Source organism: Schistocerca piceifrons, chromosome 2, assembly GCF_021461385.2.
Source record: "Schistocerca piceifrons isolate TAMUIC-IGC-003096 chromosome 2, iqSchPice1.1, whole genome shotgun sequence".
NCBI lineage: Eukaryota > Metazoa > Arthropoda > Insecta > Orthoptera > Acrididae > Schistocerca > Schistocerca piceifrons.
The window spans coordinates 369,268,527-369,296,361 of record NC_060139.1 but is presented as its reverse complement, the minus strand read 5'-3'; the positions used below and the strand labels follow the sequence as shown (position 1 = coordinate 369,296,361).

Below are 27,835 nucleotides of genomic sequence, written 5' to 3'. Positions count from 1 at the left end.
ACAGCTGCTTTCACACTTAACCATCCTGTTGGACAGGCCATCATAACTCTTCGAAACTACCTCATATTTCTTTTCTACGTCATGAAGTTTTCCCATTAAATTATTATATTGCTTTTCTCAGGTGTTAGAAAACTCTACATCTAGTTCTCCAAATTTCGCATTTAATTGAGTCTCCCAGTCCGCCTTTAATTCTTTCTTAGTATTTTCCAGTTTATAATCAAAGGTGTTCAGTTTGCTTTCCAAAGAATCCATTTTAACTTCTAATGAACCAAATTTGGCCTCAAATTTTTCATTTAACTTTTGATTGTCCTCTTTTAATTGCTTATTATCTTTTTCTAGTGAACCAAGTCTTCCATTCATTACACCCATTTGAGTATTTATTGATACCAGCATATCAAACATTTTTTGATTAATATTTCCATTTTGAGGATCAACTTGCTGATCTACATCCGAAACCTCAAGATCTTTATGTTCTCCCACGCTGCTTACCTTACTTATCATTGTATTTGAATCTCCTAACGGCTCTAAATCAATAACTGTATTATTATCTGTACATGTCTCCTGTCCCACATTGAGCTCATGGGATGCATCATCCCTATCCTCTTCACTTTTCTCACTCTCTCTACTCATTACTCTACTCAACTGCACATTATCATGTATTCTTTTCGTTCGTTTTGACATGATTATTCACTACCAAGACATACACTTATTTTCACTATGTATTTATATATATTTATCTTCCGAAATCACAAGTCTCAACTTCCTTTTTTTTTATAATTATACAGTTATTTTAATCATACCTGGTAGTATCGCTCACTTTTAGCGATTATTGAAGAATACCTCTTTCATTAGACAGACTCACTGGCTGCTACAATATTTTCCAACTCGAGGGTTCGTGAATCCGGATGACACTCGACTCGATGCAGCAATCCTCCTCGATCGAGCCGCACGTTGTGGCGCCACTTCTACCGTATCTTCCTTCGCCGTCTGCGTTGTCGTGGTTACCGTGAGACACCGTTATACCAAGAGGAAAGGCGCGTCGATCTTAGAGCATGAGATATGATGACCTTAAGCCATAGACAACACACAACGGTCACGGTAGCACCTGATTCCAGAATAGCTGCAGTAGTTAAGAACTATCCCCTGTTGACCAGGTCCCCAAAACTTAACTCGTAACGAGATCCCTTCAAAGCAAATTGTCATAACGATCGTCTATAAAGGCTTCGTACAACGAGAATAAATGTTACGGTTTATGGAATAATAACAGATACGACCAAACTGTCTTGTCTCTTCTGCTTTATTTAACATAACTTCGTTCACAGTTTCATTTCGCATTCACCACTCATTCACCGAAACCCTTTGATGAACAGTTTTGGTTGCATAACACCAACAGTCAATGATAATGATACAGCTTTTCTCCTTTTTATAAACTGAAGCCCGCTCTCCGTGATATAATAAAAAAAACCGGTCTCAATTCCGCGTGCCTCGTGAGACGCGAATAGACTTATCCTGGAATTGACCGCCCTGTAGGTGTACTCAATTTAATGACCACACTTCACTGTCCGCTATTTCGCGTAACTGAATGTCCATTTGTTAGTCTGATTATACACTGTAGCTATTTAAAATTCGCCCCTATATTTTTCACAACGCACAATTAGCACTTCGTTACTGGTTTTTTTTTTCTTCTAAGAGTAAACGGAAAAAAAAGACGCCGTATCATCGGCTTAGTCGATATAAAGCAAAACACCTTAATATGCCCAATTTTACCTCTTCTTATAGGATCGGCTACCTTAATCATTAATTTATTACATATTATTTCCAATAACGCTAAACAGGTATCGCCGATATATTTTAATTGTATTCAAAAGCATGTTACTACTATTATGACCGACCAAATCATAACAAATCGCGCGGCGTGCGTTTTTAACGATAACTTTACGCTATTCAAGTTCCGTTATAGCTGTCTTGACTCGTAATGTTACAGTGCGAAGAGATCTTTGTATTAATCGATGGTTTTTGGTAATTTGTGTTTGATGCCCGTAGTTGTTGCTAGCTTGCGCACTGAAAGGATTGTCAGATCAGATTTGTGTATGCATACACTGAAAGTACGAAAGTAACATTCTTATCTTTGTTGTGACCAGATACGCGGTTATTGATTAAAGACGTTGTGCAATAATTAACGTTTTTGCTAATCAAACTGTCGAAGGAAAAGAAAGGTCTGAGTAAATTTTGTCGGTGTGTGCATCGTCAGTTTTCAGAATATAGTAAATTAAAAGTTTTTATTGATTTCTTTCATTTTTTTACACCACTTTAGGCTTGTTGATTAAACGTTTCCTGAACAATTAATTTCTATAAAACAAGAAAAAGGAGAGTGGTTGCATCAATCTGCGTGGACGGCAGTATTTCTTTTGAATTATTTTAGCTTGTTGCTGGATGCAGAATATTCATGCAGTTGCTGCGGCAAGACGACGTAAGTCACCTGCTGCGTGCAGGAGCATTACAATACACTTACTAGAAGGTGTTAGAGAATGGTTTAAAAATTACAGTGAGATATGGGAGAACTGACTTGATAACTTATGGGAAGAGTAATTTCTGTTTTTCTTCTCATTCTCTATGGGAATACTGACATGTCCGATAATAGAAAATGTTTGAATACTGACATGTCAGACTAGGTGTTTTCATAATACAATTTGCATGGCTACGTATCAGATTTTATGATAACGGTAATAAAGTTTCACTAGATAGCCTAGCAATTTTAGAGAAAAAGTGTGCATAACGAAAATATTGTCAGAAATTGAGCTTTACACATTCTGTTGCCATAATAATTTTTAGTAATAAAACTTTCAGCAGGCTAATAATAATAATAATAAGAAGAACAATAATAATAACATATATAGAATACAATAACATATATATATATATATATATATATATAATAACATATATAGAATACAAAGACACAAATACAGACATTAGACCATTCATGCATAGACCACCAAATAACCCACAAGTCGAAACAACAATAAAAACTATCAACATAATCATACACAACAAAATAAATGAAAACACAACTATGGAAGAGTTACAACTACTGGTTTATATAGGAGCACTCACTACACTAAATATACACACTAGGCAGAGATCAGAACCAACCAACACACAGAAGAAACCCACAAAACCAGCATGGCAACACAGGCTACAGATCAGAATAGAAAAACTGAGAAAAGACATCAGACAGCTAACACAATTTATAAGAAATGAAATGTCAGAAGAAAAACGAAAAAGGTTAGGTAAAATATCACAACAAGAAGTGATAGAGCAATTTGATGAAAAGAAGCAGAAATTACAAGCATTCGCCAAACGACTTAGAAGATACAAAAAAGTGAAAATAGAAGGAAACAAAACCAAACATTCAACACAAACCATAAGAAATTTTACCAGGCAATAGATAACACACACATTAAAATAGACAATCCACCAAACATAACAGACATGGAACACTTCTGGAGCAACATATGGTCAAACCCGGTACAACGTAACAGGCATCCACGGTGGATAGAAGCAGAAACAGATACGTACAAGACGATACCACAAATGCCTGAAGCGATAATTTTGCAACATGAAGTCACCCAAGCAATTAATTCTACTCACAATTGGAAAGCCCCTGGAAAAGATAAATTAATAAATTTCTGGCTAAATAAATTCACCTCAACACATTCACATCTAACCAAATTATTTAACAGTTACATTACAGACCCATACACATTCCCTGATACACTTACGAATGGAATAACTTATCTGAAACGTAAAGATCAAGCAGACACAGCAAATCCAGCTAAATATCGCCCCATAACATGCCTACCAACAATATACAAAATATTAACTTCAGTCATTACACAGAAATTAATGACACATACAACACAGAACAAAATTATAAATGAAGAACAAAAAGCTGTTGCAAAGGAGCATGAGGATGTAAAGAGCAACTGATAATAGATGCAGAGGTGACATATCAAGCTAAAACTAAACGAAGGTCGCTACACTATGCATACATTGATTACCAAAAAGCTTTTGATAGTGCACCCCACTCATGGTTACTACAAATACTGGAAATATACAAAGTAGATCCTAAATTGATACATTTCCTAAACATAGTAATGAAAAATTGGAAAACCACACTTAATATCCAAACAAATTCAAATAATATCACATCACAGCCAATACAGATTAAGCGTGGAATATGCCAAGGAGACTCATTAAGTCCTTTCTGGTTCTGCCTTGCTCTGAACCCACTATCCAACATGCTAAATAATACAAATTATGGATACAATATTACTGGAACATACCCACACAAAATCACATTTGCTATACATGGATGATCTAAAACTACTGGCGGCAACAAATCAACAACTCAACCAATTACTAAAGATAACAGAATATTCAGCAATGATATAAATATGGCTTTTGGAACAGACAAATTTAGGAAAAATAGCATACTCAAGGGAAAACACACTAAACACGAAGATTACATATTGGATAACCACAGCGACTGCATAGAAGCGATGGGAAAAACAGGTGCCTATAAATATCTAGGATACAGACAAAAAATAGGAATAGATAATACAAATATTAAAGAAGAACTAAAAGAAAAATATAGACAAAGACTAACAAAAATACTGAAAACAGAATTGACAGCAAGAAACAAGACAAAAGCTATAAATACTTATGCTATACCAATATTGACCAACTCATTTGGAGTAGTGAAATGGAGTAACACAGACCTAGAAGCACTCAATACACTTACACGATCACAATGCCACAAATATAGAATACATCACATACATTCAGCAACTGAAAGATTCACATTAAGCAGAAAGGGAGGAGGAAGGGGATTTATCGACATAAAAAACCTACATTATGGACAGGTAGACAATTTAAGAAAATTCTTTATAGAACGAGCAGAAACTAGCAAAATACACAAAGCAATCACTCATATAAATACATCAGCTACACCACTGCAATTTCATAACCACTGCTACAACCCTTTAGATCACATTACGTCAACAGATACGACGAAAGTAAATTGGAAAAAGAAAACACTACATGGCAAGCACCCGTATCATCTAACACAGCCACACATCGATCAAGACGCATCCAACACATGGCTAAGAAAAGGCAATATATACAGTGAGACGGAAGGATTCATGATTGCAATACATGATCAAACAATAAACACCAGATATTACAGCAAGCATATTATTAAAGATCCCTATACTACAACAGATAAATGCAGACTTTGCAAACAACAAATAGAAACAGTAGATCACATCACAAGTGGATGTACAATACTAGCAAATACAGAATACCCCAGAAGACATGACAATGTAGCAAAAATAATACATCAACAGCTTGCCTTACAACAAACTTATAAAACAACATGTTCCCACATACAAGTATGCACCACAAAATGTACTGGAAAACGATGAATACAAATTATACTGGAACAGAACCATTATAACAGATAAAACAACACCACATAACAAACCTGACATCATACTCACCAATAACGAGAAGAAATTAACACAACTAATCAAAACATCCTTACCCAATACAACAAATATACAATAGAAAACGGGAGAAAAAATTGAAAAATACATCCAACTGGCTGAGGAAGTCAAGGACGTGTGGCATCAGGATGAAGTTGACATTATACCAATTATATTATCAACTACAGGAGTCATACCACACAATAATCATCAGTACAACGCAATACAGCTACATCCAAACTTATACATACAACTACAGAAATCTGTAATTATTAACACTTGTTCAATTACCCGAAAGTTCCTAAATGCAATGTAACATACACCGTACAGTTAAAAGGAAGTCACGCTTGATCAAGGTCCGCGTCACCTTCCATTTTTAACCAGACATAACGTCTGAGACAAGAAAGAAATAATAATAATAATAATAATAATAATAATTTTTGAATAACTTTCAAGCAAAGGTGTTTCTTTCCGATAACTTCTACTTTAACTATTCTGGCTTTGCCAAGCAATATAAGAAATTCACAAAATTGTTACTTTCGTGGAAATAAATTGTCAGTCTGATTTCTTTTTGATATGCTATTACGCCTGATACAGTAACATCACGCTCCCGCCGTCGTAGTTAAAAACGTTACTGTCTGGAAACATGCGCTTTGTTTTTTATACAGGGTGGTCCATTGGTAGTAACCGGGCCAAATATCTCACGAAATAATCAAACGTAAAAAGTGCAAAGAACGAGACTCGTCTCGCTTGAAGGGGGAAACCAGATGGCGCTATGGTTGGCCCACCAGATGGCGCTGCCATAGGTCGAACGGATATCAACTGCGTTTTTTTAAAATAGGAATCCCATTTTTATTGCATATTCGTGTAGTATGTAAAGAAATATGAATGATTTAGTTGGACCACTTTTTTCGCTTTGTGATACATGGCGCTGTAATAGTCACAAGCGTATAAGTAAGTGGTATCACGTAACATTCTGCCAGTGCGGACGGTATTTGCTTCGTAATACATTACCAGTGTTAAAATGGACCGTTTACCAATTGCGGAAAAGGTCGATATCGTGTTGATGTATGGCTATTGTGATCAAAATGCCCAACGGGCGTGTGCTGTGTATGCTGCTCGACATCCTGGACGACATCATCCAAGTGTCTGGACTGTTCGCCGGATAGTTACGTCATTTAAGGAAACAAAGTGTTCAGCCACATGTGAAACGTGAACCACGACCTGCAACAAATGATGATGCCCAAGTAGGTGTTTTAGCTGCTGTCGCAGCTAATCCGCACATCAGTAGCAGACAAACTGCGCGAGAATCGGGAATCTCAAAAATGTCGGCGTTGAGAATGCTACATCAACATCGATTGCACCCGTACCATATTTCTATGCACCAGGAATTGCATGGTGACGACTTTGAACGTCGTGTACAGTTCTGCCACTGGGCACGAGAGAAATTACGGGACGATGACAGATTTTTTGCACGCGTTCTATTTAGCGACGAAGCGTCATTCACCAACAGCGGTAACGTAAACCGGCATAATATGCACTATTGGGCAACGGAAAATTCAAGATGGCTGCGACTAGTGGAACATCAGCGACCTTGGTAGGTTAATGTATGATGCGGCATTATGAGAGGAAAGATAACTCGCCCCCATTTTATCGATGGCAATCTAAATGGTGCAATGTATGCTGATTTCCTACGTAATTTTCTACAGATGATACTACAAGATATGTCACTGCATGACAGAATGGCGATGTGCTTCAAACACGATGGATGTCCGGCACATAGCTCGCGTGCGGTTGAAGCGGTATTGAATAGCATATTTCATGACAGGTGGATTGGTCGCCGAAGCACCATAGCATGGCCCGCACGTTCACCGGATATGACGTCCCCGGATTTATTTCTAAGTGGAAAGTTGAAGGATATTTGCTGTCGTGATCCACCGACAACGCCTGACGACATGCGTCAGCGCATCGTCAATGCATGTTCGAACACTACGGAAGGCGAACTACTAGCTGTTGAGAGGAGTATCGTTACACGTATTGCCAAATGCAGTGAGGTTGACGGACATCATTTTGAGCATTTATTGCATTAATGTGGCATTTACGGGTAATCACGCTGTAACAGCACGCGTTCTCAGAAATGATAAGTTCACAAAGGTACACGTATCACATTGGAACAACCGAATTAAAATGTTCAAACGTACCTACGTTCTGTATTTTAATTTAAAAAACCTACCTGTTACCAACTGTTCGTCTAAAATTGAGCCATATGTTTGTGACTATTACAGCGCCATCTAGTACAAAGTGAAAAAGTGGTTCAACTAAAACGTTCATGTTTCTTTACGTACCACACCAATATGTAATAAAAAATGGGTGTTCCTATTTAAAAAATCTCAGTTGATATCCGTTTGACCTATGGCAGCGCCATCTAGCGGGCCAACTATACCGCCATCTGGTTGCCCCCTTCAAGCTAGACAAGTTTCGTTCTTTGCAGTTTTTTCGTTTGACGCTTATTTCGTGAGATATTTGGCCCGGGCACGATCAATGGACCACCCTGTAAGACATTCAAATTCCCGCCAGCTGCTACGGCTTGGTCGTAAGACTAACCCAGAAGAACTATCCGCTGCTGGCGACGAATAAGCCGCAGCTGTCCCCGGTTTCACTTTCTAAATTCTCAACTGCGTGTGGAGTGTCTGCAATGGCGACTACCCCAATCCTCGTGGTTAACAGTGGCGTGTCACACGGACTTGCCGAATTAGTAAGGCGTGAAATATTTATTGAACCAGTGCGTGTTAACTTGAGCACTTGAGTGTGACACTTTTCACGACGCTGCTGAAAGACTAAATAGTCTCAATTGCACACAAGAAGTTGTGTAAGTTATTTACAACAAGAGACTGTAAATGTTGCGCACTCAAATCACTATTATCTACTCCAAAAGGTTTCAAGTAACTGTTTTCTGGCAATAAATTAGCAAGTTAATGTGGCAAAAGAAGAAAAGACAATAACTAAGCACTAATTCAGTTGTTTCACTCGCTTTTGTGGTCATAATTATGTGCTAGTGTTACATTTGTTCTTAGTGTTGCGTTCGGCGAGTGGACTCCAGTGGACTCCCTACCTGCTCGCTAGCTATTATCACCTAAGCTATTAGCAAGAAAGTTGAGAAAAGCGTGGAGTCGATTTCAGCGTTTGCATTGAGCGATATCGCTATAAATTAAAATGCCACGTATTTAGTGTACAGTCAACAATATTCAGCATAAATCGCAAGATGCTGTACTCCATCTGTGAACGATCGCTACACAGCGATGAGCCGTTATAAACGACATTCAGAAATGTCTGATTTTACTTGGCCAGTTTTAAAGATTGTGGTATCATTGCTGTGCTACGGCAGGCGTCATTAATCCCGAGATTAGCATTTCTCAGATTACTATTGTCGCAGATGATAGGACCCTGAACTAGACCTAGCCTTAGCTAGGATCACAGAGAGGACGGCCGGGCTGACGATGACTGTTAATGCCCCATCACCTACTGCAACGACGGAACCTACGTTCCACTGGCTCCACGTCTACTTCCACGCTAGTTGGCAAATTTCTGCCTTCTGGCAAAGAGGCCGCCAGCGATGCTAATCCCACTACTCTGTTCAGCGTAAAAGCGTTCTGCTTTTGACGGCTTTTTACACAGTTCTTTCCCTTGCTTGGCTCAAGTTGTAATAAAAATTTCGTACGCTACTTATTGATATAAATTATTACAGTCTAATCTATTTGTATTTGAGATATGTTTAAATGTTTAATATAGCAATACAGTATTTGCATTTTGAATTTATCTCTTGGAGTTTCAACGAATGGTTCAAATGGCTCTGATCACTATGGAACTAACCTTCTGAGGTCATCAGTCCCCTAGAACTTACAACTACTTAAACCTAACTAACCTAAGGACATCACACACATCCACGCCTGAGGCAGGATTCGAACCTGCTACCGTAGCGGTCGCGCGGTTCCATACTGGAGCGCCTAGAACCGCTCGGCCACAGAGACCGGCTTGAACGAATGCATGTTCTTGGTTTTAGTGATGTTCGCCCCTCTATTTCCGAATGTGGTCCGTAAAAAGAGTTTAATGAATCCATCTTTGTATACTTTAGGGATACTCGCAAAATTAAGTTAAAAAACTTTTTAAAATTTTAATATCCTACCACAGCAGAATATTGATAGCTGGTTCCAGAGCTGTGAGATACCTATGCCGTACTGTCTGTTATGTCTTGCCGTGATGAGCTTTGCCAATGTTATCTAATTGTTTCTTGAAATTTCCGTGAACAGAACTTCTATGAGTGTGTATGTGGACCAGAAAAGATTTATGACCTGCTTACATCCCGAGACACTTATCGTTTTATAATTAAGGTTGTAATTACCGAGATTTAACAGAAAATGCGCACTTCCAAAACAACCTAAAGACGGGCAATTCATAGCAATGTTGTGGCAGGCCTAGCACAAGTGCCCCTCGCCACTTCTGACTGCCTCCATGTCAATCACTCTCGCAGTGAGAGCGTGTAAAATTTGGAGGAGGTTAATGCAACCCGAGTAGGGCTCGTGCAACGGCAGTCGGGTGGAGGCCGCCCGAGTCTTGCTCATGCAGCGCGTAAGACTTCGTAGGTGCCAATACGCTTCCTCCCTCTATCGATAACCATGTAGACAGCACAAGGAACGGTCTCTGCATTATGCTACCACGTAGTGTTAGAATTCTCACGTATCCGTATTCGAATACAGCGCCTTGTGTGTTGCTGCTCTGTGGTGCGTCCGTTCTAGTTTCGTCTATCAGTAAGAGCCAGAAGGGAGAAACGTGCCGAAAAGAAACCTCTTGATCGTGTCCAAACTGTGGTGTACCTCTTCGTAAGCCTGAATGTTTCGAAACATACCACACTGAGGCAAATTATGCGCAAAAGCGTATACAAATTTTCTTCCGGAATTAAAACGTGGGTCAATAAAACTGCCTGTATATCTGCTAATTTTACTATTTCATAATCAACCTTTTACGAACAATTAAAGCAGTTTTTATCGTTTCAAATGACGCATCACACGAAATTATTGCATTTGTAGTAACAATGATATGATTGTTGGAAAATCTCTTAAAAGCAGACGTCCAGCTGCTTCAATCACGGTAACTGACGTCTACCTCCACAGCGTTAAACAGCTACCTTCTCACGGCTCCTCACATAGATATGCGCCGGTCGCAAATTCGTATCGTACTTGAAACGGTGCAGGAATGATATGGAGTCATCAGAAGCAGCTACAACATTGTGACGATGGAACCAAGGGTTATAAGTGAATAGATTGAAGAGGAAGGTGAAGCAAATCAGATTAAATATCAGTGTGGTACATGTAGCTGTTACTACTGGCCCGCAATCAAAATGCCCAATTTCTGGGGTAAAGTCAACTATCAGTAGTTTTGAAGTGAAAATAATAACATCGGTACTGTTAAGGACGTTCAGCAATGGATGTATAGACAACTGACCTAAAATGATATTGAATTTCTGCGTTCAAGCTCACTTACATTCGTCATAGTTGCCTCTCGCTGAACTCCACTGCCTGACAAAGTGAAGCACCTAGACGATAAGGTCGGATATCAATGTAACACTATCGGCAGATGCGTAAATGATTAGATTTTCAATTATTTGTGGCAAGTAGAACGGCCACCAGGGTCTTCTTCGACTTCAGTGATGTTACCAGGCCTCGTAGGGTACATAATAGTGAGCAGCGTCAGATCACTGGAGTAGCCACTGCGAGGCACACCGAACTGCCACGTACTCGTGTGAGATCATAAGCAGCTGACAGTTTGGAAGGGGTTTCATTGTGGGTTCCTATTTGGCCGACTGGTTGAATCGTGCAATATCCATATTTGTGGTGCATTCGAACGTGACAGCCGCCCGATGTTGGACTGCGTGAGAACGTGAGAGCAGGCATAGTTGTCTAGGTTTCGGTTGACCATGTGTGATCGTTACAAGGGAGGATCGCCGCATTTCGGACCAACCACATCGTAAGCCATCCACATTTGCTCCTGCTGTCCGAGAACTAGTAATCGGCTCTGGAATGTGTGCTCTTATAGGACAACTATCCAAGGAGTTCCACCCAACAATATCCAAACAGCAGACACTGTACACAATTTATTAAATTGCCAATACTAAGCTCTTTTAAATAACAAATTCATATAACTTACAGAACTTAACAAATGGTTAGACGAGTGAGCTCTAAAAACAATAACGGCGGCTTACCAACATAAAATCAAAGAATGTTTTACAGTAGTTTACCCAAAAGACAAAATCCAATAACAAGTTAACTTGGCATTACAATTTAAAATGATTTATACAAGGTGTTACAAAAAGGTACGGCCAAACTTTCAGGAAACATTCCTCACACCCAAAGAAAGAAAATATGTTATGTGGACAATTGTCCGGAAACGCTTACTTTCCATGTTAGAGCTCATTTTATTACTTCTCTTCAAATCATATTAATCATGGAATGGAAACACAGCAACAGAACGTACCAGCGTGACTTCAAAGACCGTTACAGGAAATGTTCAAAATGTCCTCCGTTAACGAGGATACATGCATCCACCCTCCGTCGCATGGAATCCCTGATGCGCTGATGCAGCCGTGGACAATGGCGTATTGTATCACAGCCGTCCACAATACGAGCACGAAGGTACTCTACATTTGGTACCGGGGTTGCGTAGACAAGAGCTTTCAAATGCCCCCATAAATGAAAGTAAAGAGGGTTGAGGTCAGGAGAGCGTGGAGGCCGTGGAATTGGTTCGCCTCTACCAATCCATCGGTCACCGAATTTGTTGTTGAGAAGCGTACGAACACTTCGACTGAAATGTGCAGGAGCTCCATCGTGCATGAACCACATGTGTCTTACTTGTAAAGGCACATGTTCTAGCAACACAGGTAGAGTATCCCGTATGAAATCATGATGACGTGTTCCATTGAGCGTAGGTGGAAGAACATGGGGCCCAATCAAGACATCACTAACAATGCCTGCCCAAACGTTCACAGAAAATCTGTTGACGTGATTGCACAATTGCGTGCGGATTCTCGTCAGCCCACACATGTTGATTGTGAAAATTTACAATTTTATCACGTTGGAATGAAGCTTCATCTGCAAAGAACATTTGCACTGAAATGAGGATGACACATTCTTGGATGAACCATTCTCAGAAGTGTACTCGGAGTAGGCCAATCAGCTGCTGATAGTGCCTGCACACGCTGTACATGGTACGGAAACAACTGATTCTCCCGTAGCACTCTCCATACAGTGACGTGGTCAACGTTACCTTGTACAGCAGCAACTTCTCTGACGCTGACGTTAGGGTTATCGTCAACTGCACGAAGAACTGCCTCGTCCATTGCGGGTGTCCTCGTCGTTCTAGGTCTTCCCCAGTCGCGAGTCATAGGCTAGTATGTTCCGTGCTCCCTAAGACGCCGATCAATTGCTTCGAACGTCTTCCTGTCGGGACACCTTCGTTCTGGAAATCCGTCTCGATACAAACGTACCGCACCACGGCTATTGCCCCGTGCTAATCCGTACATCAAATGGGCATCTGCCAACTCCGCATTTGTAAACATTGCAGTTACTACAAAACCACGTTCGTGATGAACAGTAACCTGTTGATGCTGCGTACTGATGTGCTTGATGCTAGTACTGTAGAGCAGTGAGTCGCATGTCAACAAGGACCGAAGTCAACATTACCTTCCTTCAATTGAGCCAACTGGCGGTGAATGGAGGAAGTACAGTACATACTGGCGAAACTATAATGAGTTCTAACATGGAAATTCAGCGTTTCCGGACACATGCCCACATAACATCTTTTCTTTATTTGTGTGTGAGGAATGTTTCCTGAAAGTTTCGCCGTCTCTTTTTGTAACACCCTGTATAAAAACTTTGTTAAAGGTAATGACACTTGGCTCCATAAAATGAAAAACGCAACACACCCAATAAATATAAAATAATTTGATACAACCAAAGGGCGAGGGCAACTAACGCAATCGCAGACGAGCGGCTCTCAACACTTCGGAGCCTTCCCACTAGAAACGGTCCCCGAAATAAACCGCTGATAGCTCCCCGACATGCCTGCCACAACTGCCCATCACTTACGCACCTTGTTTATGTTCTGTAACACGACATATCAACACAAGATAAAATTCAAAAATACAATATAACATGCCGATAGCACATGATAACCACGGCGTCGTTAACTCGTGCCCTCTTAATAAGTGCCGGAAGCCAAAACAAATCTCAATAAACAATTCTCGCTTCTTAAAACGAAACAATAAAAGCCAAACGCAAATGAATAGTCGAACCACAGTCTTAGAAGTGCCTTAACGACACCAAACGCAACTATTCCACTAAGTTAATAATAACAGTGAGAAAAATACAGAACATACCACTAAATGCTGTTACACAACCAAATTGACGAGATCGTGTTGTTCAGGTCCCAGAAGACCACATACCAAGCAGCGATGATTCACTATGTATATACTTTACAAAACCGCCCTTCTTAGGCAGACTTTACCTAACACATCGAATGCCAAATATACCATACATGAACGCAACTCCGGGCAGGACTCCAGTTGAGCAAATAAATTAGTACCAACAAGTATCGTAACGAGCCACACACACTGCAAAAAGTTCCTACAACACCGTCCCACATCAGAATGAAGTTCAGAAACCGCTGCTGGAGCTTCCAGGGGAAAATCTGACGAGCCAACCGAGCCCACACCCTAACTTGGCAAACGACTCCAAAATTCAGCAACTAGTTGTCTCCGGGCCAGAGTATCACAGGACCCCACCCGACCTCCCCATCACACAGGAAGGAAGAACAAGTACGCAGACTTCAATTAATCACCACCGCATGCCCAGCACAGCCGCGAGTCGCCTCCGCCCCAGACCACTCTACTCATATTGTGAGGCACAACAACCTTAGCGCTAGTCACTAGCAGGTCAGCAGAGCGAACTTCACGTCCCGTGCAATACCCGGAAACTGACTACCCTCTCGCTTTCCGCCGGCCACCGCAAACACACGCCAGCGACGTCGTAGCAAATCGCCACCGGACCGCCACCCGCACCAGAACAGCGAACTATAATCGATTACAGTGCGCGCTCTGAACAGGATCACAGGATAACGGTGCGCGCCATATCAGGCTCCCTGAAATATTTTGATCGACCTGCCCTATTTATCGGAGATCAGCAGCAGCAGGACCAAGGAATTATTGTGCCATGCGTTGGCTGCTGTTAACACCACAACACAAATGACTGCGTTTGGAATAGAACTGTTGACATTTTTAAAATATTGGGAAATCGATATACCGATATCTAAAAGGGTCGTTATCAGCATTATTATTATTATAATTAAATTATTATTATTAAATTATTATTATTAAATTATCGATACGACGATATTACAAATATCGACCTGTTTGCCCATAAAAAAGATCGGCTGCTGTAAATATATTGGCTGCTGTAAATATAATGCCGGTTTTAGAGCTGTATATTCAAGTATTGATTTATTATTAAGTAGTCTGTACATCAACAAGCTAGCAGCCTGCCTATCCCTCTCAGAGCAAGAACTGAAAGGAAAAAGATGCATGTTCATGCTGGGCGATAATCACTTTGCCAACAGTGGTAACTACGTGCAACTGGCACAATAAAAGATGTCCGATCGATGGGCCCGTCATTCTGTTTCGTCACACATCGGATTTGTCCGGAACACTTCATGTTGACTACGGTCGCAGTTTCGGAACCCGGGCATGCATGTGTGTGATGTCCTTAGGTTAGTTAGGCATAAGTAGTTCTAAGTTCTACGGGACTGATGACCTCAGATGTAAAGTCCCATAGTGCTCAGAGCCATTTGAACCACATCATGTTGACTTTTTCATTTCTACAACTCTAGCGACCTAGCAGGTGTAGTGTCAAAATTGCGTGGTGAAGCTAAACGTTGCAGCTTCTGTTGATAGCACCGAGCACCGATTACGTCGCCGGCCGGTGTGGCCGTGCGGTTCTAGGCACTTCAGTCTGGAACCGCGTGACCGCTACGCTCGCAGGTTCGAATCCTGCCTCGGGCATGGATGTGTGTGATGTCCTTAGGTTAGTTAGGTTTAAGTAGTTCTAAGTTCTAGGGGACTGATGACCACAGATGTTAAGTCCCATAGTGCTCAGAGCCATTTGAACCATTTTGAACCGATTACGTCACCATTTTTCCTCACACGTCTCCGCCCACCGTAAAGACCAATCTTGTGATTTAGATTTTTGTTCCTCAGTTTCAGCAACCGTTTTTCCAGGATGGCGATGAGAAGAAATAACAAACAAGTTGCGTTAAAATTGTTTGTTAACGCAAGTGGTGTGCTATTTCTTCACGTAGGGAATCTTGTTAATCCATTCACACCGCCCCCACCCCCCTTCCTGCACCAGTGCATGCATTTGCAAGAGCAGAACTTCAAGTATTTATCGAAAATTGTGAAAATATAATAAAAATAAAAATTTCTGCACTCAATAGTGCAATTATATCGATGGATGAAATATCGCCTATATACATCGATATTTTAGTTGAAATATCGATATATCGATATCTTATCATGAAACCCTAGTTCGGAGTGGTGCCATAATCTGGAAGCGCGGTATTCTGATAAAACGCGTCGCACTGTGTTCAGCGATGAATCTCAGTTCTGCACTGTTCCGGATGACCATCATTGCTGAATATGGCAACGTCCTGGGGAAATGTCCCACTCTTCCAATGTTTTGGAGAGGTACAGCGGTGCTACTGCTGGCGTCACAATGTGTGGAGTCATTGTGTATAGCCTTACGTCAGCGCTAGTACTGACTGAAGAAACTTCTACGCCACAACGGTACGTCTTGAACATCGCTCATCCTCACGAGTTACCTATTATATGACTGTATCGTGGAGCCATTTTTAACTATGACCACCTGCGTAACCTTGAGGTACCGCAAAGGCCAACAAGATCCATAGATATGTCACTGATAGAAAATGCACGTGACCAGTGCGGACGTAAAATCCGCCCCGCTGTCAGTATGCAGGATGTCTAGCATCAGTTACAACAGTTGTCGGTCAGCTTGGGTCAGGAGAGGATACAACGGTTTTATGACACGCTTCCCAACCGAATCAGTGCATTAATTCAGGCCAGAGAAGGTGCAACGGCACAATGATAAGTGAACTCATACTACCAAATTCTTTGTACATATGCTCGATATTATAATCACTGAAGTAACATCATTTATCGTCTCAACCCGAGAAGTTTCATTTCGTTTCGCTCTCCCCTTTAGAGCGCTTTTAAGTGAAACAGTGGAACAAGCATAATTCGTTTGAATTAAGATTTTTGACACTCAAGTTCACATAGTGCCGTTTCTGGAGTAATCTTTTATGTTTTTTCACTAATTATAAGTTTAGCCAGTAAACCTTTGCCACGGGTTTGTCTACAACTTTCAGCGCATTCTTGTAAACTTCCAATGGATGTTGTGTTCAACCGAGTGAGATTCTTCAGAGCTTTCATTCTCTCCTAACGAATGTTGCAGCGTAAGGAGCTTTCAACGCAAAGCGCAACGTGGGCTTTCCCAAGTGATATGTTGCAAAGTTTTACCTGTGTCACACTGTCACCGTGAGACAGCCACTAAAGATTACCGCTAGAAACTGTGAGCAAATGTTCGTTCTTGTCTAACAAATTCTCGGTTCACGTGCCGCGTCAGAACTGGATAAAATCTCGAGCTTTCGACGAAATCATCCGTCATCTTTGTCAGGAACAACTGGGTGTCGTGGTGGTTGGTGTCGTAAGAGGACGTCTTGTGAATGATGAGCGTATGACACCACTGTGTTATGCTGGCAGAGATTGTCGAACAATCACGTAACGATCTACCTATCGTATTTCTTATTTTCTGCTGTTCTACATGTAGCAAAATAAGTAGGGTCCTCGAAGAAGAGGCATAAGACCTATCCGACCATCGAAGACAATGAAGGAGATTCTGCGTTAAGGACAGTCTCGACCGCTGTGTCCTGGAAATTATAAGATTCCTTCTTAGCGCGGAACCGCCTACATCGGTCATCCTACCCGTACCGTTAACAACCGCTTTACAGGGTACTAAAGGCACATAAAAATAGAGAATTTGAGAAATCAGCATTTGCTGATCACTGTATCACAAATAAATACAAACATGTTTTGATAATATTTGAGTCTTTTCTACACATTGGGATTCCGTTATTAAAGACGCAGCAGATAGTAGAATGTACGATAACAGTTACAACGGCGACAGCGGCTACAATCTCAGTGGTGCGTGGAAGCGAGCTCTAGACGCTGAGAAGGCAGAGAAATGTGCTGAATTGGTTACTTTTCTACGAAAGCTCACCCGTCACCAGAGTAGACTTGTACCCAGAGTCTGACAGCATGACGTGAAGATCGCGCACGCCGACCGTCACAGGCCGTCTGTGGAATAAAAATTATTATAACACAACGACGACAGTCATTGTTCTTTCGAAGCCAACGAAAGGTTTTGCCTAAAGCTCGAGATTTTACCCATACTTGACGCGACAAGTAAGCCGAGAATGTTTTACACCACGATAATTTCGCGAAATCTTCGATTTCGTAACTGTTAGCTCTGTTTGCTGCCAGTTCGAGTGATAGTAAGACACTAGAACTTATTTTTCCCTATTAGTGGAAACAACGCTATCATCATCTGATCACTTAGTCAGCTGCAGTGTACACACGACCTTAGTAGGTAGGTAATGGTGCAAAGATTTTATTTCAGTATTATGATGCACAGACCTGTCATTTGTAAAAGGAAGATAGTGCTTATATAAGTAAAGTATAATTTTGTTGGGTGTCACTTCCACGTATTACATGGAAGTGCAACATATTGTTTTTAACATAAAATATGCTTACATATTTTTGAATTGTTTGCAGGACTACAAATCCCGAGTTGTCTTAAACCGGTCTAGGAAAAAATTAATTATGAAATTCATCAGTTGATTCTCTCTGGTAAGCTGCATTTACCATGCATGCCTTGAACGACGCCATTAATCTATAAAAAACTAAACTCCGTCCGAACGGGCCATAAAGGCCGACGGGTACCGACCGGCCACGGCGTCATCCTCACCCTACAGGCGTTACTGGATGCGGATATGGAGGGGCATGTGGTCACCACACCGCTCTCCCGGTCGTATATCGGTTTATGAGACCGGATTAGACAAGTAGAAGGGACTGTGACGGATCACGTATTAAACAGATATCCTCTACGTAGTGTTAATTGTGCAAACCGATAAAGTGTTCAGTATAAAGACAAGTAATCGCTCATTAATATTAAATACAAAAGAAGGAAAAAGCAGATGATTTCGAAGGAAAGCCGTTTAATAAACATGCAAGGGATAGAGATTTCTGTTGTTATTTCTTTGTGACAACTGACAAAATAATGATCAAATAATTCTCAAGCTTTTAAATTATTTTAATTATCTTCTGCCTGTGCATTTCAGAAATGAATTTCTTCAAATTAAGAATTTAACTAACAGACACTCTTAACTCTGTGTTATAATACGGTTGCAACAATAACAAACATGGTTCGTACAAAACTTTTCTACTAATGACCCGCCGGCTGGAGTGGCCGAGCGGTTCTAGGCGTTACAGTCTGGAACCGCGCGACCGCTACGGTCCCATAGTGCTCAGAGCCATTTGAACCATTTTTTTACTAATGACCGAGAAATAAATGTGAAATTTCTAGACTTCCTGAAAAACTAGAATCTATTCGCGCGTAACTGTCCGATTCGTATCACGGCTTGCAGCGGCCCGAATTCTAAACGGAGACAATCGCGAACGAAATCTTGTCTAGGAGCATCTTTTGCTCATATTTGTAATGACGTTCTACTCTTTTTCCATGAATGCTTGAACTCTAAAGATTTCTTCATACGCCCAACATCAGCGATGTATTGAGTCTTTATCGAACTGTTCAGTGCTGTAACTGAGATACTGAAGCGGAACAAGCAAAAGGCACAATATGCATTGTGCACTTTATGGCCTTAAGGATAATCTAAGTTAAATCAGGCTGATGATGCATTTCTTTTTGTAACGAGAAAAGACAACATGGTGCAGAAGCTTTGAAAACTATTGTTTCTTTCTACTTATTTACGGCGTTCGTTCATCGTAGTTTTCTTCTGTTTTTTTGTAATTAAAGTGACTTTTCAGCACGCAACTCCTACTCTTACTTAAACATAAAGGCTCTCATGAACTTGGCTTTACAGTGTATAGGTAGTTGTGGATACGTTGCCTTCATTCTGCTGAAAATGGAGAAAAGAGATAAAGCCTGTTCTCAAAATGTCTAAAGTTCTAATTCTATACCGTCTAAATGCAAAAACAGAATAACAATGAAATTCGACACAAACTTCTAACTCTACTTCCGCCAGTACCTCGTCCCTTCCTTCAAAACTTCACAGACGCTCTCCTGCGAATCTTGCAAGACTAGCACTCCTGGAGGAACGGATATTGTGGTGACATGACTTAGCCACAGGCAGGGGGATGTTTCCAGAATGAAATTCTCACTCTGCAGCGGCGTGCGCTGACATGAAACTTTCTGGCGGATTAAAGCTGTGTGCTGGACCGAGACTCGAACTCGGCACCTTTGCCTCGCGGGCGAGTTTGGAAGGTAGAAGACGAGGTACTGGCGAAAGTACAGCTGTGACGACGGGTCTTATGTCGTGCTTCGGTAGCTGAATAGGTAGAACACTTGCCTGTGAAAGACAAAAGTCTCCAGTTCGAATTTCGTTCCGGTATACCGTTTTAATCTGCCACGACGTTTCATGTCAACGTACACTCCGTTGTAGACTGAAAATGTCATTGTGGAAATTGGACACTGGTAACCTTGAGAACTTAACTTGAAGTTTTAAAATTCCAAGTGATATACAGTTAGGCCGGCCGGGGTGGCCGAGCGGTTCTAGGCGCTTCAGTCTGGAACCGCGGGACCGCTACGGTCGCAGGTTCGAATCCTGCCTCGGGCATGGATGTGTGTGATGTCCTTAGGTTAGTTAGGTTTAAGTAGTTCTAAGTTCTAGGGGACTGATGACCTCAGATGTTAAGTCCCATAATGCTGAGAGCCATTTGAACCATTTTTGATATACAGTTATATTCTAGCAGGTAAGGGTTGAGTAAATAGACCAATCGATATTATGAGAACGAATTTTATTCGTTTTGCATAAATATACTGTACAAAAAAACAATAAATAGGAAAATTTAAGAACACGAAGAACAGTGATTGAGTTTTTTCACATGGGAAAATGGAAAGGATAGGAAGGGGCGGGAACTTAGTTACTGAATTGTGAAGGATACAATTCGACTGGCAGTACAAATGAAAGTGTTATGTACATTTTAAACACTTGACAGTTGCAATTGACGCCTTAGTAAAGCGCCGTTCTTGTCAGAATAGAGCTGTGGAGAAGAATATTTTGTTTAACCCAGGATGGCCTTGCCATAGGCGGGGGCGGCGTAGGCGAGGGGGGCGGCCACCTTAGCGATGGCGGGGGCGGCGTAGGCGACGGGGGCGGCCACCTTGGCGACGACGGGGGCGGGGTGGGCAGCGGCCTCCCTGTGCACGACGGCGTTGAAGCCGTTGACGGGGTCGGCGGTGTAGTCGACGGTGCGGATGGAACCGTCGGGCTCGACCAGGCTGTAGCTGCCCTGGACGACGTCTCCGCTGCGGCTCTCCTGCTGGTTCTTGGAGTCACCGGTGAGGGCGTCCTGCACGCTGTAGGCGTAGCTGTACTGGGGGTTGGGGTCGTACTCAGCGGCCACGGCGGCGGGGGCGGCGACTGCGACGGGGGCGGCTCTCACGGCGGGGGCGGCGTACGCCACAGGGGCAGCACGAAGGGCTGGGGCGGCGTACGCCACCGGGGCGGCGTAGGCGCGGGCGGCGATGGGGGCGCCGGGGGCGTAGACTGCGGGGGCACCCAGGTAGCCGGCGCGGGCCACAGCCGCGAAGGCGGCGAGGACGATCAGCTGTAATATGGAATATGCTTTACCAAAAGTCCTACAAACAAAGTCGTTATGAATGTACCGTTAATTGTGAAGAAACTGTGTTGAGCAAAAAGTGTGTGCCCTATTACCATTCGAATACGAGTACACGTCTGTCACGCACAGTTCTCCAACCATTTAATCACTTGTCCTCTCCTCAGGATTCGAGTCTAACCATCACTTTATCGTCCCTATGACTTCTTCCGTCCGTGTTCAACTCTTAAAGTTCACGACTCTTTCTAAAAATGGCGTGGTTATCTGTTTTAGTCACACAATTTTTATGATCAGTCGAATTTCGATGGCTTACGATTGTATTTATAGATGGACACAGTAAGTGTTTTTCATGACTAGTCATCTCTATGTGCGGATTTAGTGTAAATTCATACGTGCACACCATTATTTGAGTAGAAACATATTGTGTGCCTGTGAATACAGGAGTTCAAGCCGTGAAAAGACGCGTGGATGATGGTGAACGCGCAGGAACTAGAGCAGAAAACTGTTCTATTTTATTTTTTCTCCGTATCTTATACATTAACACCTGTTTTAAGCTAGTTGTGCGTTGAAACGCCTATTCAGCGTCTGACTGTTGAATATTTAAGACATTCAATCGTAATATTTAATAGGGAAGTGAGGATAAAAAATACTAAATATAATTTAAGCCAGATACTGTTAAACTCTCCTCATAAAAGACGACACGCCCTATTTCCTGCTACACGAATGTATCCTATTGTTATCTTTGACCACTTAAGTTTTACTCATGAAGTGCAGTAATCCAAATTTCGACTGAAATCTAAGACAGAATCATTACGGATGTGGTGACTTTTTCTGCGCTCTCGACTCAGTGTCCAAGCTTAGAACACTTGTTGTTCACTAATGTGACGTTCTGAATCACCATACTCAGAAAGCCATGTTAGCTGCGTCGCAGTACTTAGGGAGAAATGGCTACCAGTACGCACCTTGCAGGCCATGTCGATGAGCTTCTTGCCGTGAGGAGTGGAGAACTGGCGTTTGGCCGGCTCGGCACCTGTTATATACCCACGGACGGGCGTGGTGGGCGCTGCGTTTTCGCAACTACGGCCTGCGTGGAGTGGAGGATAGGGAGCAGCGTTCGTCGGAATCGGGAATCACCAGCAAGTGTAACTGGACTGTACGGACAGTGAGTGAGCAGTTACTCCGTTATGTAGCTTAGAACACGCTAGTTCAATCCCAGTTAGCTCTGGTATAGATATTTTCCGTGCTCCTTTCGTTAAGATCCCTCTGCCGACTGGATTTTGTGATCAAAGAAACAGTAGTACTGTGACAAGTATGTTGCTCACACATTAATAATGAACCGTAACTGATGTTTGTTGGCAAATGACAGTGTACGACGCACTTTTAACAATTTTCGCATAACACTGCTCTTTAAGAGTCCAAAACATTTGTCATTTGGGACTAGCTAATGTAAATGAGAACAGTGAGAAACTTAACATTAAGATTAATGGTCAGGAAGTAGATGAAGTTAAGGAATTCTGCAACCTAGACAGCAAAATAACCAATGACGGACCGAGCAAGGCGGACATCCAAAGCAGATTAACACTGGCAAAAAGGACATTTCTGGCCCTGCGAGGTCTCTTAGTATCAAAAATAGGACGTAGTTTGGGGAAGAAATTTCTGAGAATGTACGTTTGGAGCACAGCATCGTATGGTAGTGAAACATGGACTGTCGGAAAACCACAACAGAAGAGAATCGAAACATTTGAGATCTGGTGCTACAGACGAATGTCGAAAATTAGGTGGACTGATACGGTAAGGAATGAGGAGGTTCTGCTCAGAATCGTAGAGGAAAGGATTATGTGGAAAACACTGACAAGGTGAAGGATGATAAGGCATCTGTTAAGACGTGAGGGAATGACTCCCATGGTTCTAGAGGGAGCGGTAGAGGGCAAAAACTGGAGAGGAAACCAGAGATTGGAATACGTAGAGCAAATAATTGAAGACGTAGGTTGCAAGTGCTACTCTGAGATGAAGAGGATGGCACAGGAATTCGTGGAGAGCCGCATCAAACCAGTCAGAAGACCGATGACTCAAAAAATGTAAGCTTAGCTACAGTAGTCAACCAGCGATACAGTTTCTGACCATCAAAGGGACAGCGTTGTTACAAATTTATTTCCTTTCAGTTTCATTTCTTCTTTCCATTTACTAGTTACTTCCTGCTATTGGGTTAACTTGAGTGGTTGTTATTCGGTAGATTCGACATTCAATAGCAATTTTATTTGTTCAAAGTTTCTCTTCGACTGGTAAGGCATCGTCATGTTGAAAAGCAGTTTATTCCGTTGCTTTATTATATTTAAACCAAAAATATTTATTGTAGTGTCTGCCAATACACATCCAATTTTATCAGAAGAGTATTAATATAGCACAGTTGGCTCATTTTGGCGTCGCTTTTTCATTATTTCTTTTAAATACAAAGCATTAACCTCACACTGAAGACTCCATATCTTCTGCTATCTTTGTCTGCTTTGTCAGCTCCATCTAGCAGACACAGTTATCGTGTCTGATAATCGACTAATCAGCAGACGTCGTTCCTCCTCCTCACGCCTTTGTTGAGACAATAAGTTCATAGACGTTACACTTTAAATTAATGGAATGGACATTAAGACGCCTTTCCCACAACAGACAAGAATAAACTTTGATCAGTGACTGCTGATCATAATTACTGGTCCACAGTTAAAGCATAACTTACTACAACCTCGTACACGCAATGAAGAAAAGAAATAGCAAAAAATTTAAGAATCATGAGACTATACTGTTCTTATGGATACACAGGACAGCTGTATTTCATAACGCATTGAATTTCATGGCATTGTCATATTATAGGATGTTGACCAGCCAATCAACCATTTCATGTCTCTGGTCAAAAAAATGTTCTCCAGGCTACTTATTTCTGCTTTCGAAGGCGGATTACTTATTTATCTTTCAAGTTGGTCCTCAGTTTTCCCGACGAAGGTGAGTGAAACTTTCCCCAGTCCTCACATCAGGGGATAATCCAAATTAATATTTAACCACGCAGCTACGAAGACGACCAGCAGTTTCACACCGAACAGGAAAAACTAAGTGAGTGCCGTATGAGCTCCAATCGTACCTCCACGTATCAACTTTTCACATCTAAATTACAAGTGTCAGTTGCATTGTGAGAAATCAGGTCACTAAATAAATGATGCCTTTCATTGACAAACACTGACAATTTCTTGTTCTAGTCATATCAGTGGTAACGTACTCTTGACACGATACAAAGTAATCTATGTTGAAATGGATCAATAAATCAATGGCTTGAGACAGGTCATATCTCTCTCTACGGTTTGTTTATGCCCAGCGAAGACAGGTTAGGTTTTTCGTGGTTAACAGGTTGACAGCATCCTCTACGAACGGAAGAAATTGGATATCTGTGAAGCTTTGTGAGTATCAACTACTTTATCACGGTGTCCTGGAAATACCACATAATGATTACAAAGCTGTTGTTGGCCGCGACTTAAAAAAACCAGCGACAACCATCCAAGACAGTAGACTGCTCTCCTGAATTCTCATAGCTCAGAGCTCTTGGTTCCTGATAAACACTAGTAAAATGTTAAAGGATCCAAATAATTTTGAAGTAAAGTAAGACTGAAGATCACATCGCTACAAGTGAAGCAAGATTTCATCAACTACATGTCACTGCTGCCACTGAATATAATCTTGCAAATGAATAAAATATTATTTAGTAATCATTGAAGATGAATGTGGACCTTGGGAAATCCGTGCAACAGATATGGATATAATGTGGTGCTGATAAACGATGAGAAAAGTAAAGTGAACATATATAGTACGAAAAGAAGTACTGCTAAGAAGGGTGGGGATGAAAAGCAGTGGGTAAAATTCTCACCGGAGGAAGAGCCTAGACATATTGTAAGGAATTAAGAACTAAGTAGCTTCTCGCTGGAAGAAGCATTCCAAAAGAAAAAAAGTAAGGTCAGACGAAGACTGAAAATGTGTAACATGTTATCGCTAATATATGTAAAGATAGGACAGGATGTCGCTGAACTTCGTCGCTATTTATTATTCTTGTAGGTACATCGCCGTTATTAAATCGGCAAGTAGATAAGATACCAATTTCCAAAACCATACTCAAGTAATTTTTTTATTTACCTGACTGGTTTCAGAATAATACATTCCATACGACAACCATACCTCTTATGTCATGATATTGGTGCAATTCGGCATCCGATAATGTTCTAAATGAACGAAGCTCGTAGTAACGCAATAAATGCGTATTAATTCTGTCGTTGTGGTTTTCATTAATAACATATTCCATTTTGAAATGTGATCGGCACGTGAACTATGTCCTCGGTCACTAACACGTATGATAAACATCGTTGTTCATCATTTCTGATGTTTTGTTGGCAATCCATTCCAAACCTTAAACGGATAACAATCAGTATGTCAGTTCTAAGAAATGCGCAGCACTAGCAAATAGTGCAAATTATGACCAAAAGAAAGATAATAAATATTTATAGTATAGGAACTGACTGGAAGCACCATCGTGCCGTTGGAAAGACTGCAAAGTGTTTTCGTAAGTGTGACTGATAATCTACCAATGCGAAAGGACAGTGGTTTTTAGGGAAACTTTTAGACTATTGCATCTCATCTGTAGTACATGTGGACTGAAAACAATGACATTTTCAGCACGCTATTGCTCCATGATCTCAGGGGAACATGTATCATGACATACTTCGGTGAAAACCACGGAGAAATTGCACTCTCGTGGCAACAGTCAAATGCTGTGCCTAATCGAATATTACTCGATCGTAGTGTATAGCCCTATTCGCAAGCCGCGTCCTCCATATAACGATAGGATTGATATGCGGTCAGCTGTTGAAACGGTACAATACTTCTCCTTTGCAGAGGAATAGAGGTTAGACAATAATGGGTCGTGACTTGAAAAAGAACCATTAGTTAAGTCGCAGACGAACGTGGAAGGTAATCAGTCGTGTTCTAGGTGATGGCAGTTTCACAAAATTGTCCAGAAGTTATTTAAGGATATCACGAAATACTTACATCCGAAAGTCAGATAGCTGTTTGTACCAATTTCCCTAGAAACCTCGTGCCAGTTATTTGAGACCATGATAGAGTGTGCTATTCGGACTCAGAATTGTCATAATATATAATCAGCTACCAATCCCATCGTTTGTATTCAGTAAGTATCGTGACAAGTACAGGACTAAGCACAGCTATCTTGGTTTCTTTCCTTCTTTAGTTTTAATTTTTTTCATGAACAAGTGTCTGACACAGCTCTTCGATTCTACAACATTGGTAGTGAAAATAAAAATTAGTATAATTTGGACTTGTGTGGTGAAGGTTATGGGCTGTACACTTGCAGACACAGTCAGTGTAGTAGTGCTCTGATATAGTGACACAGGAATGGCTACTTCCGAGCACTTATCCACGACTGTTGTACAATATTCACTCCTAGAATCGTAGAGGGTGGAACGCGATTTGGCTCAACAATGAAACAGACATTTTTAACCATTGATTAAAAGTGGATTTTCTATCAGTTTTCGTTACATACAGCGGAATTTGCACTTGATTAGATATTCGCGTAGACAATCGTACAGTATGTTACAACCAAGGATACAACTTCCTCAGTGTCTCTTAATTATTTGATCCTACTGAGCTTTCATTATTTTTTAGGAATACTAGATAATTCTAAACATTATTTCTCATTTATTGTGATAGCAGCACTGACGTATAAATTTAGTTTCCATATATTTACGGTAATCGTAGGGTTTCTTCCAGTTTACACTTTGAAACAGTATCATACGATTGTCTTTCGACCCACCAAGTCACCAAGTACAATCCATTAGGTAATCACAACAAAATATTTTTGCCATACCTCATATTTGCACAATAACGAGGTATGTGGCCTTTCATTACACCACAAACGAGATATTTACTGCCGACAGAGTCGAATGTGTGTCGAGTATTGTAACAGGTACGGGGGCGGGCTTCCCAGCCAGTAGGTCACGCCTTATTCTTAAGCAGATCGTTACGAAACGCAACAAGTCGCTGGCTGTCGTGCAATCGGCTCGCCAACCGCGGTCACACACTGTTTTGGACTCGTATCTATGCATGTTAGTCGCCAACATTCTGTGCGATAGATTCCATCATCAACTGCTGATGAGCGCTTCTTATTAAACATTGGTACTGTAAGTGCTGGCGTATACGATATGGAAAGTGC

At 41.3% G+C, this 27,835-nt stretch overlaps 1 protein-coding gene across 1 annotated transcript; it reads right to left on the bottom strand.

The window, feature by feature from the left end:
• Positions 1-21,024: 21,024 nt before the first annotated feature.
• On the bottom strand, positions 21,025-22,553 carry LOC124776235 (cuticle protein 21). The gene is made up of 2 exons (XM_047251096.1): positions 22,542-22,553; positions 21,025-21,570 (listed from the first exon to the last, which is right to left on the bottom strand). Exons 1-2 carry the CDS (start codon positions 22,551-22,553, stop codon positions 21,025-21,027), a joined length of 558 nt encoding a protein of 185 aa, XP_047107052.1.
• Between the last annotated feature and the right edge of the window lie 5,282 nt (positions 22,554-27,835).